The 16,519-nt window shown below is 35.9% G+C and overlaps 1 protein-coding gene across 1 annotated transcript; it reads right to left on the reverse strand.

The window, feature by feature from the left end:
* Positions 1–207: 207 nt before the first annotated feature.
* Positions 208–9,633, reverse strand: LOC126692896 (uncharacterized). The gene is made up of 6 exons (XM_050388699.1): positions 9,341–9,633; positions 6,080–6,172; positions 2,160–2,292; positions 1,378–1,675; positions 1,227–1,281; positions 208–663 (listed from the first exon to the last, which is right to left on the reverse strand). The coding sequence occupies exons 1-6, from the start codon at positions 9,461–9,463 to the stop codon at positions 589–591; spliced, it is 777 nt and encodes a 258-aa protein (XP_050244656.1). The 5' UTR covers positions 9,464–9,633; the 3' UTR covers positions 208–588.
* Between the last annotated feature and the right edge of the window lie 6,886 nt (positions 9,634–16,519).

Genomic DNA, 16,519 nt, shown 5'->3' on the forward strand with positions numbered 1-16,519 from the left:
ATAGTAATTGGAAAAAAAGTGAGAAGTTTAAAAATATTTTATTTTGCAGAAATATGGTATGATAAATGTAGACATCCCATTTTACCATATCATTTTATCATATGAAAACAAGCCTACTTGGGAGTATCAGTAACTGTAGGTATCATAATGTGCCATCAAACCTTATCAGATATTAAACTAGATTTAAGTGCAACAATAAAGAAAACATAAAGCGCAAACTTATAACCATGTATTGCAATCTTATTGTCATCAATTAATTATTTATGCCTTCAAGCATAAAGCAAATATACAGGTAATAGTACAAAAAAGAAAAAAAAAATTACATCCTTCGTAAAAATATAAATCAAGAACATGAAGGCATCTAGTAATGCAGAATTACAAACTAATGCCATCGTTGCATGGCCATCGCTCAGTATGCCCCTAGGGAGAAACCATAGTGGCAATCCTGACACAGTTCTCGAAAAAAAAAATCCTAACTATGGAATTGAATAAAAATGTGATCGGTAAGCTACATCTACTACAATGCTGAATTAAACAGCAACAAGTTGAATGGATCTAGGGTTCAGACTAGCATGCTCTGAAAAATCCTCAATCTACTGCCAGCTTATCACATAAAGATTGATATGCTGCACTGCAGTGCTTGAACTTTTCTTCCGCAACAGCCTGTTCAAGCACATAAATTAGCCACTCTGTTAGCGCAGAAACAAAGATTACAGCCATTGATGTCAACATGGAAAGATAATGTGCTCAAATAGTTTTTTTTTTTTTTTTTGTTCTTTTTGAGATAACTGATAGAAATATTATTGATGTAAAGGGACTAAAGTATTACAAATAGTTAAATCACCTTATTCAAACACCATCAAAACATGGAAAGATAACGAGCCTGGTAAAGTACTCGATGACTCACCAGTCACCACTTTTGGGAAATAAAGAAGCAATTTGCTCCTATAATGACCATATCCAACTCCCCCCCACCCCCCTTTTTCCTTCTCCCAGTGCCAACTCTAGTGCCCATAATTAGAACTCACCAGTCGCCATTCCAGTTAAATACAGAAGCAAATCAAACATTGAGCAATTTGGTGTGCTAATTAATACTCTCTCTTGCTCTCATCTCATGCATATTCAAAGGTTTTAAAATATCAAGTAAATTAAATTCCTCCTGCTAATTCATAGGAAAGATTCAAGATATGGAGTAATACTAATCGACAGTTGGAGCTAGTTAATACCTTTGAAGAGCCCTGATGGCGATCAGGATGCCATTTTAGTGCACAGACTCGATATCTGAAATTGTAAAATCAGACGGTAATCAGACAACCAGAGAACAAAAAGGAAAGACTTGATTCAGGAAGTAAGACAGAGAACCTAGTAAGAACTTACGCATTTTTAACGTCTTCAAGTTTTAGAGGACCAGAAGCACTCAATCCAAGGGCCAGCCTATCTGAAGCCAAATCCAGCTCCAAACTCTCATACTCAGATGAAGAATCATATGTTTCTTCAGTCCGATGCCTCCAATTCCATTTCCAGGACCTCCCATAGTTGTTATAGTTTGATGAGCTCCTCCATTGAGGATTCTCTTCATTAATAAAGGACCAATAGAAAAAACGGTTCCCACCAAATGCATCTCGGAAAATGTTCTCAACATCAACATCATCTTCTTCACAAAAATGGAAACCTCCTGAACAAGAGTTGAAAATGGGATGTGATATCTCATGCAACTTCAAAGGGCTCAAGACATGAGTAAATCAGTTATGCCACAAAGGAGATCTAATTGGCAATATGATGCCATTAAGAAAGGCATCACCCTAATGTCTTTGGAGAGTGAAATAATGATGCATATAAGCTAACAAGATACTTAACATTCAGAATTAAAGCAATGATCTCCACAAACAGAAGGAACATTTAGGCCTATCCATAGGGCTCCTCTTTCTCCCCCCACCACTGCCCCCCACCCCCCCCCACAAAAAAAAAAAAAAAAGACCCTCCTCTGCCCATAAAAATTTTCAAAACAAGATTCCACCTAGAAGATTTTTTGGAGGGAGACAATTTAACTGATGATCCCACTACCCCATAATATGTTAAAATAATCTATTCATAAATATAGTTCTAAAACTAGACATGCAATGCTTCTTTTAGCATCAAAGCACTTGAAATGTCCTTACTTCTGCCCCATTGCTTGGTTCCTCGATTCCCAGTCCAGTTCCTTTTGGAACCCTTAGCAGAGTATTGCTTTTTAAACCATGAGGTGCCTCTACTTGAAGATGGGTCATCCTCATCATCTTCATCCTGCCAGCTCTGGAAATCCAATAATAATGACAATAATAATAAACATTTTTTTAATTAAAAAAAAAGGAGAAAGGCTTCAGTAATGCATAAACCAACAATATTTATAAGGAAAAAGTGGGAAAATTCTTTCAAGCAATTATGTGACAGTTTTTAATGTGTCATGTGACTTGATAAATAGTATAAATGGATGGTCTTATAATCGACACAGAGTAGGTTGGAGGAGATTCTTCCAAATCAGTTTGGAGGAAAACTCTGTCCTTAAGCAATTTGTGATAATTGGATTTGGCTTATCTCCAGTTCTTTTTCAACTGGACATGTCCTTTTGTTTTAAATATACAATAACAAGTGGTAGTGAGTTTTAATCTTCACCTTTTATTTAGTTAATAGATGATGTGGCAATTTCTCATTAAAACAAAAGAGATTCCAATTAAAAAAGTATTGAAGGTAAGCCAAACCCATGATAATTAGTCCATTAGGGTGAACCTTTATTGGCCAAGACCAGAAAACTGTCATTTTTTCTAGGAACATCATACTAGTAAGAGATTAATTGCAATGCTATCATATGTAAAAAACCCAAAGGCAGAAACCATAATATAACTTCAAACTACAGAGTGGATTACCACATCCATTAAACCCTATGAACATATAAATCTAGATAAAAATAAATTCTTCAAAACCCTTCACCAATTCTTTTTCCTTTTTTTTTTCTTTTTTTTTTTTTGCTCCAATTTATCTTTTTTTTTTTTAAATGTTAAGCATTTCCTCTATATATATATATATATATATTTTTTTTTTTTTTTTTTTAAATTCAATAATTACAACGGGGAGGGGGATTTGGACCTTGGATGTCCAATGGAGACATCAAGAGATGCCAATCAGCTGAGCAACAAGACTCTTGGCCAAATTTATCTATCGCCATACCAATATGTTCTACTGTTTCTGCTATGGTTAATTACATATTTAAAGTCTTGGGTAAATTATATTTTTGGTCCCTAAAATTTGGGGATAAGTTCAATTTTGGTCCCTCAAATTTAAAAAGCTCAAATGTGGTTCCTCAAATATTGAAAAAATAACAATTTCATGCCTATGGCCAAGATCCACCCGAGACAACCATGCTCCAAATTCCACCACATCACCATAGACCAACAGCCACCAACACCAAATGCCCAAATTGGCCCCTACCAAAACATTCCGTCCACCGATCGTTTGACATCTCCATGTATGATAAACAAGCCCATGAAGAATAAACACTAATTATGAAGAATCCCAATATAATTTGAACTCAAAAACAACATTATCAAATAAACTAAACTCAGAACCCCATCCCATCACAATCAAGCTGTGAAAAACCAAAACCCCAATAAAGTTAAGACTCAGAAACAATGGCAAAGGAGCCAATAAGGTTAAGTGAGTTCTTTTTCTACAAGTTCTCCTTTGGAGGAATGTTGGTGTCATTTCCTTTCTTTATTTTATTCAATTTGGTTGTGTTGTGATGAGACTGTGATCATTGTGTTGATAAGATTATAAGTGGGACTCAGTTTTGGTCAATTTTTTTAAATGGAATTAGAGTTTTGGTATGTTACCCATGAGGAGTTTGTCAAAATGCTTGAATGGATATCTTTTGTGAGGTTGTCCTTGTTGCTTGGGATTTGACTGTGAATCTCAATTCTTTGTTTTTGTTGCAGGTTCTTGAGGGCACAGCATGGAGAGAAGAGAGGGGAGAAAGAGATGTGGACAATGGCTGGAGAAGAAATGAAGAAAGAGAGAAAAGAAACGGAAGGGAGAGGAGAGAAGGGGGGGAAAAAAACCAGTGCCACATAATACAAAAATATGATGTCAACTAAAAAGGCTATATTAACAATCCATTTATGACACTATTAGCCACATTAGAGAAAAATAAATGTAAGTTGGATGGAGGGAATTTTTTTTTATCAGTAATAAAAATATATATAAATCAGAAAAAGGAGTCACCTAAGTATACAGGAAGTATACTAGGGTAAACAATTTCCCCGTTGAGATGACCTACAGCTTGCCTTCTACGTACAATACCACTAGGCCTTCCCAAACCTGCCTCACCAACCACTCATCTCATAATGATAAGAGATATTATCCTTGAGGCACAAAGCTTCTCATTCATTACCCAAAACCAAAGAATACCATAATCTTCCATCATTTCTTTACGCTTTAGAGGGAAATAAACAATTAAACAAAAATCAATGCCACCTGCATCTCACAAGGACTTGACTGAAAGGATGAAGGAAAGAAAGAATGAAAAGAATAAAAAATATCCAGCATCCACCATTAAAACAGGAAAATAATTTTTTTTTAGAAGTATAAAGAACTGAAGCAAATCCATAAATAATCTTGACAATAATAAATAACCAATATTTCCCCTCTTAACTATGGGGTCAAGTTCAAGCCCCCCATTAAAATATAAAATCGAGCAATGCCCCCCACCCCCTCTATTGACTGGTAGTAAGCAAATTGCCCCCTCCCATGATTATATTCCATTTTTTTTTTAACAGAAATCCTTTGTTTTTCTTTTTATTGTGCCCGTGCACAACAAATCTTATTTCAGAATTCCAATTTTACCCTAATAACCCCTCATCCACTCCCCCCTCTGCCCACCTCCCCTCCCTTATTATTGAAAAGGAGCTTCAATTACACTGTTGAAAAATGAAGCTTGAAGAGGGGAAAGAGATCAGATGATTCAAATAAGCAATCTCTACCTTCATAGTTCCCTTTCTTTATATAATAAATAAAAAGTTTTGGTTTGTAAAAAAACCCAACAAAATAGGCTCTTAGCCTCCAATCAAAACCATTTATTCAAAACAGAATGAGAGAAGGTTTTACTCTCAGCACTGCAATCCAGTTATCAACATAAACTAAAACTATGAATAAAAAAAAATAATAATAATAATAAAAAAAAAATCAAATTCAAAAGAAAATATTGAAACCTTCATTTGGCATTTTAATTCTTTTTCTTTTTAATAATTCACTTGGCATTTTAATTCAGCAAAAAAATTGCTTCACTTAACAACTTCTAGAAAAAAGAAAGCAACATTCTAGACTCAAGAAACATAGTAAAGGTTCTGATGTAAATCAGGAGCGAAAAAAGAAAAAATAAAATAAAATTTCTGATGCTCAAAATCAACCTCCACCACTTTTCTCCTTGACACTGGCTAGTTCATTTGCAACCATAGCTACATCTACAAGAAGTATACCACCAAGATCTTTCATTCTCAAGCTCTCTTCATGCTCAAAGATCCAAGGCTGCCTAAGCCCCAAATGCTCTTGGATTCACAGCTCAAACTTCCAATGCAAATAATGCAAGCCCGCCCCAGCACAAAAAACTGCACCTAGATCTTCACTCCCTATCTCATCCTCTATAGTTTGGGAACCAGAGGTGGTACACTCATGCTCAGCACCCACTATCACAGTTAAATCTTTATATGCATACATACATACATACATACATACATATATATATATATATATTTAACTCCTGAGATCTAAACCTTTTTTTTTACTCAATTGTGTCCAATTGACTTACAGGGTAATATCGGTATTTCAGGTGTGTGTGTACACTTAAAATAACTCCTGAGATCTAATCCTTTTTTTTTCACTTGTTTGTGTCTAATTGACTTAGAGGGTAAATATTGGTAGTTCAGGTAAATTTAAGTAAAATATAATAGGTCTGCACATGCATCTTGAGAAAAATAAATTTTTCATAAAAAATTTTTAATGCAATAATCCCTAAAACATACTAAAAATTAGAAACATCCTAAACAGAAACCTGAAACAGGAAGTCTGCATAAGCGCCGACGTTGCGCAATAATGTTTGTTTTGCATGCAGCTTTCTGAACCTTTTTGAATTATAGTTGGGTCTCTGCAAATGAACAATGGTGAGCATCAGCAACAGAATCCATACAGCAAAGATGAAAGATATAGTATGAGAAAGAGAGAGCACAAAAAAATATATACTACAGAAAATTTTGAAGTGGGCCTATTTAACGAAGTGGAAAAATACATCAAGCAAAAGCTGAGGCAACATAAGAATAAAGAGAATGTAACTTTCTACCAGCCAAAGACACATTTTTTTATTAGTAAGTAAATTTATTAAAGAAAACAGATGCCACCCAGTACACAAGATGTGTACTTGGGAAAATATCATCAAGCACATATACACTAATCAATAAAAATCAAATAAAGTAGAAAAAGAATGGTGTGGTAACACACAGCCATCCAATCAAACAGAACTCATAAAAGGATCATCTTCAGGTCTGTTGTACTCCATTCAGAACCTTCAAATGCTCTATTGTTAGTTAAACACTCCCCAAATGGTCCGCATATGACATAAAGGTACAACATTCCAAATTTCATCATTACCTTGTTAGCAACTCTCCCTTTCCAGGATGCCAGCAAATCAAGAACTATATGAGGCATAACCCACTATACTCCAAACAAACAGAACACCAAAGACCACAACTCTCTAGCGTACTCAGTGTAGCAACGAGTGATCAACACTATCCCCATTTTTCTTATGCATATAACACCATTGTACAACTATTACCTTACAGCTGCGAAAGTTATCTAATGTAAGCATTTGTCCCAAAGCAACAGTCCATGTAAAAACACAACTTTAAGTGGGACTTTAGCCTTCCAAATACTCTCTATTTTTATTTTCTTTTTTGATAAGTAGCCTTCCACATTGTAAGTTTGCTCATACTTTGTGGAGTGAAGTTTTTTTTTGTGATGTTTGGAATTCAGTGAGTGATGCCAATGGGGGTTGCTTCTCTACTTTTTGCATGGAGGACTAGGTTGGGGAAACAGTTTTCAAATATCTAGAATATGGTACCAGCTTATCTAATGTGGTTAATTTGGTGGGAGCACAATACATGTACTTTTGAAGACATTGAGAGACCTTTAGATCTTTAGAAGTCTTTACTAGTTGGGACTTTGTTTGAGTGGTCTCGTATTGGGGTTATACATGTTGTACTTCCCTCTCTAATTTCCTAGAATCTGTTAGTACTTCTTTTTGATTTGTGGTAATTGTTTCAAGTATAGAGTGTTCATCATTGTGAACACAATGTACTTTGTACTCAATAAAATTTCTATTGCCTATAAAAAAAATAGAATTCTATTACCTACTCAAAAAAAAAAAAAAAAGTAGCCTTCCATATACTCTTCCAAAGAAATGAGTGCACATGGCCAATATAAAGCACCCTATAAAACAATTTCACGTCAAATAGCCCATTCTTTGTAGGTCTCTAACAAATCTCGTCTTCTACATCCCTTCTAAACTTTGTTGAATAGATGAGGTTCATGAAATGAATCAACATATCCATCTCCTAATCATGAAGAGGTCTCGTAAAGGTCATGTCCCAATGCATGGACTCATCATTCCAACACAAATAGTCCGTCACAGTAGCCTTCTTATTCTGTGCAATACTAGACAATTTCAGAAGACATTCTTCAAAACATCATCCTCACACCACCAATCAACCCAAAATTGAGCATTCGTTCCATTACCAATTGACGCATCTGGAAAAATGACTCCATCCCAATCGACTATACTTCCATAAGCATATTTACACTCCACTACTTTTCTCCAAAGAGCATCTTTCTCTATTGCAAAAGGCCATAACCATTTCACCAACAAAGGCTAATTGAATAACATCATATTTCTAACTCCCAAACCCCCTTGTTGAAGTGGGGTGCATACTTGCTTCTAATTAACAATATAAAATTTGAATTCATCACCAATACCACCCCAAAGAAAGCCCCAATGCACCTTTTCAATAAGCTTAGCAATGTTGGCTAAGATAGGAAACAGAGACAAGGATTAAAAAGGAAAAACCTACATACACCTTGTTTGGTGATTAAGTTCACCACTTAGCTAACTTAACCATACAACAATAACAAAACCTTAGTCCCAAAACCTAGCTAACTTGGCTATATAACAAAAATATGCTTAATAAAATTACAACTAGTGCTTAAACAATTAAATTAGGGATGAGACTGCTTGCAGGTATCACCAGCTAACTAGCCCATTTATCAAAAGCTTCACATTAACCCAAAAAATCCATCTTTCTTCAAATAACTCATGATAAAAAGATGAATTTCTCAACCCCCATAATTTCATAAGTAACACAACAACTTTAATACTACAACCACTTTCCCACCATTTGATGAAACCTCTTTATTTCTTTGTATTTGATCCATAAGGAAATGGATCTAGGACAAGTTAACAAGACGTTAATAAAGAGAATCATGCATGATGCAATAATGCAAAATAAAGCAAGTCACAAGAAACGGTCAGCCGGCACTAAAGAGTGAAAGATTATCCAAGGGAGTATACTTCAATACAGATATGGGAGGAAGGAAACACTAGTTGGGTAAAGAAGATGAACCCTTCCACATCATCACCAATGCTCATACATATTGTCAATTTTGTGCCATCTAGGCTTACCAAGTATCACATCATAAGATCTCAACGATGCTCCATTAGTCTAAATTATCTCTGTTGCACAGGACCACGCCATATATTGAACCAAAAACCATCATTACATTGCAAAGATTATAACTTTACTGTACTTGCCCCAAAAAAAGAATTAAAAACTAGTTGGCTTTCAAGTTTATGTTTGCATTCAAGAGACCATTATAAAACTATATACCATCAATCAAAAACAAAAATCCGACCGATAATAAGCAATTGAGATGGAAAAGGAAATGGACCTAATTCATTTCTTAAAAAAAAAAAAAAAAAAAAAAAAAAAAAAACTAACTTGAAATTCAGACACCCAAATATTCAAACAAGTATGCATAATATCCCAGTTCCACAACAACCAAACAAAGAAAAATGACCAATTAATAAGACTAGGAAAAATGTTGTACATTTATCACCCAAAAACACCATACCCCAAATCAACTATATTTTTCCAAAACAGAAAAATTAAATTCCAAATCTTTCACATATAACCATATTAGAACAAAGAACAAATCCATGTAGAACAAATACAAATATATGCAGAGAGAGAGAGGGAGAGAGACTAACAGATTCCCAGAAAATGCGTCTTTTACGATCGAGGGGAGGAGTAGAATGAAAAAGGGCAGTCCTCAAATGAAAGCAGCTGGCTTTTGAGTTTATCAGAGCTGCTGCTTTCATGGCGCTATTCATTTTCACAGCACAAATGTTATTATTGCTCTGAGAGAGAGAGCCACCGAGGGCAGCCCTGAAGCTAAGCCGCAATTGTCAGAATCATTTTAGCGAGTCCTCTCCGAGACTCGGTATGTGTTGGGTTGGAGAAGAACAATTTGTAAAACTAGCCTGGCTACGAGTCAGTCAATACGAACCCGACGGGTCGGGTTTGACCTTAACGGGTTTGTTTCCAAATTGTGAAACTAGTTTGCAAGAAACTCTCGCCAACCCACTTTGAAGCTGAATAGTAATTTGGAAGAGATTCTTCTAAATTGACTTAATAATTATTCAGTAGTTTTTAAATGATAGACTGTAGTTGTGATCCCAAAAATTTGGGTAAATTTAATTTTTACTTTCAAATCTGTAAAAATCCTTCGACTTAATTTATAAGACACAAGTAAAGGTTAGAGCATCCACAGCAGTAGAGTTAAAAATTTAGTTTTTTAACTCCACCAAAAGTTATTTTATCTATTTTACCTATATATATGCTGCAGCAATGGATTTATTTTAACTTTTAACACAATAAAATAATATAAACATCACAATAAAATAATACAACCATTATAATAAAATAATATATCTCACTCCTAAAAAAAAATCCACAGCACCAACCACAACCTACTCTACCATCAGCCACAACCACACCCACCACCACCACCAGTCCACAGTAAAAATAAATAAATAAAATAAAATAAAAAATAAAAATAAAAACCCAAATCTCCAATCTTTTTCCTCAACCCAAACCAAACAAAATCATCAATCACAAACAATATAAAAAATCACCGATCACAAACAAGCACAACGTCAGCGAGTAAGCACAACCACAAGCAAGCACTCCGATCGGCGGTGTGGGTCTAAGGCGGATGGCGGCGTGGGTTTGAGCTGATCGGCGGCTTGGGACGGCTAATTGGTCTGAGGCTGAAAGAGTTGATCGGCGGTGGGTCTGAACTAATCGACGGCTTGGGATGGCGTTGAAACAGATGTTGACGTTGACGATCGGTGGCAACGATCGAGTCTGAGCTGATCGGCGGCTTGGGAGGCAAATGGTGGATGGCGATGACATTGACGATCGGTGGCGGCGACGTTGACGATGGTCAAGCCGGCGGCAATCAGAGTGAGCTTGAGACTTAAGCTTCAATGAATGAAGAGGCTTAAGCTTCAGTGAATGAAGAGAGAGTGAATGAGACTGGAGTGAATGAGAGAATGAATAAAAAAAGAAGCAAGTTGTACCGGCTGAATAATTTTTTTTTTTTTTTTTTTTTTTTTTAGCTTCAAGCTACAGTGCACATCTATAGATAAATGTGCACTGTAGCAATTCAACTAAAAAATTTAGCTATTGCTCCACTGCTGCATGGGGTTTTTTTATGGTTTGGCACATCTAAAATAACAATAGAACTATTTAGCTCCACTGCTGCAAGTGCTCTAAGTAGGGAGGGAATATAGTCATTTTCTTCTAAATAAGCCATAACTATTTTTATTTCAATAATTCTATGTAATAAATTGTAATTAAATGTAGGTCACTTTCATGTAGACTCATCACTTACAACCAGCCATATAGTAGAGTTTTTTTTTTTTTTTTTTTTTTTTTTTTGAGAAAAAGCTCTAGAGTTGTGACAAATGTGTAAAATGAAATGTTGTCTTATATTTTTTTTTCCTTTTCAGACCAATTGATAATATGATAAATCAAAGTTTGTGGGAGACATAGGTGCAAAATTTGTGGGAGACATAGGTGCAAAGTGAGCGTATCAAGGTGGATACCAGGCGCTGTGTGTATTGATTTATGTAGTGTTGTAGCTAACACGTTAAGTATCCCGCCTAGGGAGTATGTTTGCAAGAATGAAACTCAAAGGAATTGATGGGAGCCCGCACAAGCGGTGGAGCAAGTGGTTTAATTCGATGCAAAGCGAAGAACCTTACCAAGGCTTGACATACCGCGAATCCTCTTGAAAGAGAGGGGTGCCTTCGAGAACGCGGACACAAGTGGTGCATGGTTGTCGTCAACTCGTGCCGTAAGGTGTTGGGTTAAGTCCCGCAACGAGCGCAACCCTCGTGTTTAGTTGCCACCGTTGAGTTTGGAACCCTGAACAAATTGCCGGTGAGTGTATCATCCTTTTATTGACTCAATTTGTGCCAAGTGAGTGTATCAAGGTGTACAACCATCAATGGTTGCCTTGCACACAAATCTTTTGTTTCCATAATCACTTGAAGCCACTATCCTCATGGAATTCCCTCTTAAACCATTTCAATTTAGTAGGCACCCTGATCCCTATATATATTTCATAGTCAAGCTAGCAAGCCAAGTCTTTGTTAAAGTTGGTTCTATCTGGCGCCTAGATTGCTCATGCTCATCCTCCCAATCATGGATTCTCAAGTGCACTAGGAAAATTGCCATGGTTATCCCAAGGCTTTCATGTAATCATAGGCGAAGTTAGGGGGTGCCAAGGGGGGCCACGCCCCCCCCCCCCCCCCTAGCTTTTGAAATTTTCCATTAATCTTCTTTTATATTTGGTAATAGATCTAAAAATTACACAAAAATATATTCATCGGCCCCCCTTGAGAAAATTTTCTGGTTCCACCACTGCATGTAACGAAGGCACCAGGCATGCGTCAAAATGGCATAGGATTGTGTCTCTTAAATTGGAAAGTGGGAACTTTCAAAAGAAAGTCCAATTGCTTTGTTTTCCTTTTTTTTATTTTTTTATTTATTCCTCAATAAACAAACATGCTTCATTCAAATGAAAACCAAATAAGAAAAAATAAAAATCAAATAAAGGAGAAAGAATGAGATAAAAACTATTTATACTCATATAAAACTGTACTAATTTTTTTCCCACGTTTTCTCAAACCAAGATTTTAGTGCAAAAACTTATTTGTGTGTACATTGTGTGTATTAAGAGATGTGTAATAGTCATTTCTCATATATATATATATATATATATATATTGTAGGCGGGCTGAAATAGACTTAACCCACTTAGAATAGAGAGTTTAGGTCTAACGGCCCAATAAAATTAATTTGTTAGAGAATGGATTTCCGAGGTCAACCTTGGTGTGCTTGTATGGTTGAGCTTTTAAGTTAATGGAAAAAAACATCAAGTGATTCATAAGAGAGAAGCAGATTTTGGGATTAACACTTCCTCAGGTGAGGCCGAGGAGCAGTAGTTCGTACAATATTCAAGTCTTAATTATAGGGTAGTGTTGCAAAGAGTATGTTTTTCCTTTCAGTTTTTCGTCCCCCCATATGAAGGGGTTTCCTTTCTTTATATAGCTAATTGAATTGCATCCTAGCCCTCCACTTGTACAGCCACGAACCTTCCTTTGGATGCTTGTCCCATCAGGGTTCTGCTGGAGGTGGTAAAATGTGCTGCAAGTTGTAAGAATATTGTTCAGTGGTCATTTCTCCATTAATGCGGCCAGTTAAGTTGGTGCAGTGCGTTGAATGTGGATGTGATGGTTACTTTATCTGGATATTTCTCTTCTTCTTTGCTTGCACGTCTCTACCATCTTCTTCGGTATTTTGTCTTCTAGTGCAAATGGCCTACTCGACGCCTCCTGAGGAATACTCGCTCTTCGAGCTCCTCGGGCAGTCAACCTCTTTGTCCTTTATTCTCGGGTTCTCATCTATGTGTTGGGTCAAGACTAATGTGGGGATGGGCCCTTCCACCTCCTTGGACTTGGCCCATGAGCTCTATTCTGTACTCGGATCTTACCCCTTCCACATATAATATAGGGTTAGGTTCAAATTACACCTGGTGTAACTTTAAGTAATGTTACATCACTCAACATTTTTTAATTGGATGTGAATTTTAATAAATCCACCATTAGATTACATTATCTTTATATATTATCCATGCTTGCAAAATTTTAAGGCGATCAGAGATTAATAGTCATGTCATCAATCAATTGTTAATATTCAAGTTTATGTAGTTTAAAATAATGCATAAAAGAAGAGTTTATGGATCAAATTGTAAATAACATCTAATTGACATAAACATTGGCGTGAATGTTAAGAACATGTAATTCAACAGTGAAATTTTCAAAATATGAATTCTATAACAAGTTATTGGGTGATGTAACATTGCTTAGAGTTACACCAAGTGTAATTTGAACTCAACTCATATATATATATATATATATATATAGAGAGAGAGAGAGAGAGAGAGAGAGAGAGATAGCCTTTTTAGTAAGTTGTGAAATATGACAGTTAGAATCTATAGTATTTTTTTTGTTTAAGGGAGAGGTAACTAGTTTTCCAAGCAAAAGAGAAAGCCTTGAAGTTGAATGTACTACTCTGTTCAACTATATGCCCACTTAGGGATGGCAATGGGGTAGAGTAAGGCCGAAGGATGGGGTCTACGCCCCTACCCCACATGATTTTTGTCTTCCCCCATCCCTGCCCCTTGGGCCCCGCAAAACCCCACCCCACCTCACCCCGTAAAACTCTACTTCTTGTTGATTTGCCCACAACTATTACAATTTTTTTTTAATAAAACATGTTTCATTAATAAAAATATACTTGAAATTACAAATAAATTTATCCCATCAAATCAAACTAATTTTTAGCAAAAACCGAATAATATTATCCAAGTGTTTTACAAGACAATATCACAATAAAAACAAAAATATCTTAGTACAAAATCAATGATTCAATAATATATAAATTTGTTTCTAATAAAGACAAAAGAAAACGTTAAAATTGATACCTTATTTCCAACCTTGCTAGAGAGAAAAAAGAGGTAGAGAACCACATTAGGTAGAATAAAATAAATTGATAATATTTTTATTTAAATAGTAGAGTTTTAGAGTGTGAAAATTTTATAATTTAACCCTTATAAACACAAGGCGGGGCAGGGCTGGGGTAGGGTGAGGAGGGTCTAAAAAGTCTAAACCCCCGCCCCGCCCCGTGATGCGGGGCTAAAATCTCGGCCCATCCCCGCCCCACCACCTTTGTAGGCAGGAAAAACCCGCGTGGGGCAAAACGAAGAGGGGCAGGGCAAAATTGCCATCCCTAGCCCGCTTGCCTTTGGCATCAGCTTCACATAAATTGGGTAAATGAGTAATCTAATAATTCTTCCATGTTGAGTATATGAATTAAATGTCTATTCTTTGGATTCTAATTCTACTTCAATTACGATAGGATATCATAAATGTCATTATTATCAGTCTAGTTTACTCATGAAACGGTTGGATTTTCCCCCCCTTATCCCTATTTTCTGTAATTAGACAATGCTAAGTTCTTTTATGTGATGTGCTGACACATACTATGTTTCCTTGGCTTGGACTTGGACTGACAACCACAGGTACAAGCCTTTATCTCTCTCAACAATTATGTTCTAGTTGGATAAAAGTTCTTCATGTCACCTCTTTGATTGAATGCTCACTGCATTAAATCACTAATTTTATGCATATCTATCTGATGGTGGTTGCGACTCTTGAAGGTTAATTTACTTTTTGGCTTTGCTTACAATGTTTAAATTTTATGTAAGGTGCAATATTACTTTTGAGCTCTTATTTTCATTTAGCAACAAGGCCATAGATGTCTAGCTCCATAGTTGTGCTTGCTATTCTTTCATTTTTCGTTTCAAAGAGATGATTTGGACTGGCAAGGCCATGGATTTCCACTTGGGAAGACATAAAATTAAATTCCAAAGGCATGACCTCTAACTGATTACTAGCAGAAGTAATGACATCTTCCCTACTTTCTTCTATCACTTTACAATCTCCTTGTACTGCCAACCACAGCGCTGACTGAGAAAACAAGTAAAAATTAACCAACGATGAGAAAGTGTGTAATCAGAACAAATCTATAGCTGGGGCCTGCTCATTTAAAACGTAGACAACCCCAACAAGCTCAATAATTTAAAAGCGAAATGTACCAACTACGATGCCAAATTGACTGAATTACGGGATAAGTGAAAAGGCTACTAAGCAACTCCAGTAGTATCAACTATATGAAAGTCACCAGAGAACACATATCAATGATAGTTGGTTTGTAATTTGCATCTACTTAAGTATGACACATCAAAAAAAGAAAAAAAGAATCAAGCCAACATTTGATCTCAGTTGCAAGCTGTAGTTAGCAGTGTTATCAAACCTCATTATTTGGTGTGTTGGGCACTTGGTAGAGGTGCAAAGTGTAAGATCTTGGCTTAATCTGAGCAGGCTGAGAACTAACCATTGGGCTTATAAACAAATCAATTATTAATAGCCCAAGCAAATGTACTTTGGCTACTTGAGTTAGCTAGTCTGATGAAGCAAAGCTGAGGATAAAACTGCAGATATCCAACTCAGCTTGGTTTTTAAAACTCAAATACAGACAACATGATGAAGATGCTTGTTTTATATGTCGAGAGAAGGACAAGGAAAAGTATCTAAATGCTTTTTATTACTCAATAATCAGGAAACGACACAAAGCATGAGTTGATAAATTGAATAATGCTGGCAGAGTCATTTTGTTCTGCAGAATTTTGAAAATAGAAGTACAGATTTCACATAGTTTCAAGACCCATTAAGAACTGAATTAGTAATTCTTTTTGGTTTTGTTTTCCACCCCAGAAGAACAGAAAATGCAAAAGATCATAAACAATATTCATAACCTAAGAGAAAAAAAAAATTGCAAATCAAGACCCAATAGATTATCTGAGAAAGGGGGGAAAAACAACTTTGGCTGCCACATACCTGCTCTACTATCAAAAGGCTGATTGTAGTAAGATATAAAATCTATATTAAGATATATCCATTCTTTGAATCTAATCTTTTCAACCAAAAACGGGGAGCTTCAGTGGTTAATAAGAAAGACTCCAGTTACCATTCATACAACACATGAACAATAATTTGTCCTTATTTAAATATCACTATTAATCTACAAAATTTGTCTACACCATATACATGTCACCCTCATAGGCCAAGGCTTGGAGTTTGAATTTATACATCCCATACAGGCACTCCAGAGAGCTCACATCACAAATTCACAATCATCTCAGAACAACTGTTTTCTACATCCAGCATTGATAACAGATATTCTCCTCGAGTTACA

Source organism: Quercus robur, chromosome 7, assembly GCF_932294415.1.
Source record: "Quercus robur chromosome 7, dhQueRobu3.1, whole genome shotgun sequence".
NCBI lineage: Eukaryota > Viridiplantae > Streptophyta > Magnoliopsida > Fagales > Fagaceae > Quercus > Quercus robur.

Coding starts and splice junctions, on each gene's coding strand:
- LOC126692896 (XM_050388699.1), bottom strand. CDS start 9,463: ATGAATAGCGCCATGAAAGCAGCAGCTCTGATAAACTCAAAAGCCAGC. Junction 6,173..9,340: donor GACGCATTTTCTGGGAATCT/GTTAGTCTCTCT, acceptor GTTCATTTGCAG/AGACCCAACTATAATTCAAA. Junction 1,282..1,377: donor CTTGAAGACGTTAAAAATGC/GTAAGTTCTTAC, acceptor TTACAATTTCAG/ATATCGAGTCTGTGCACTAA.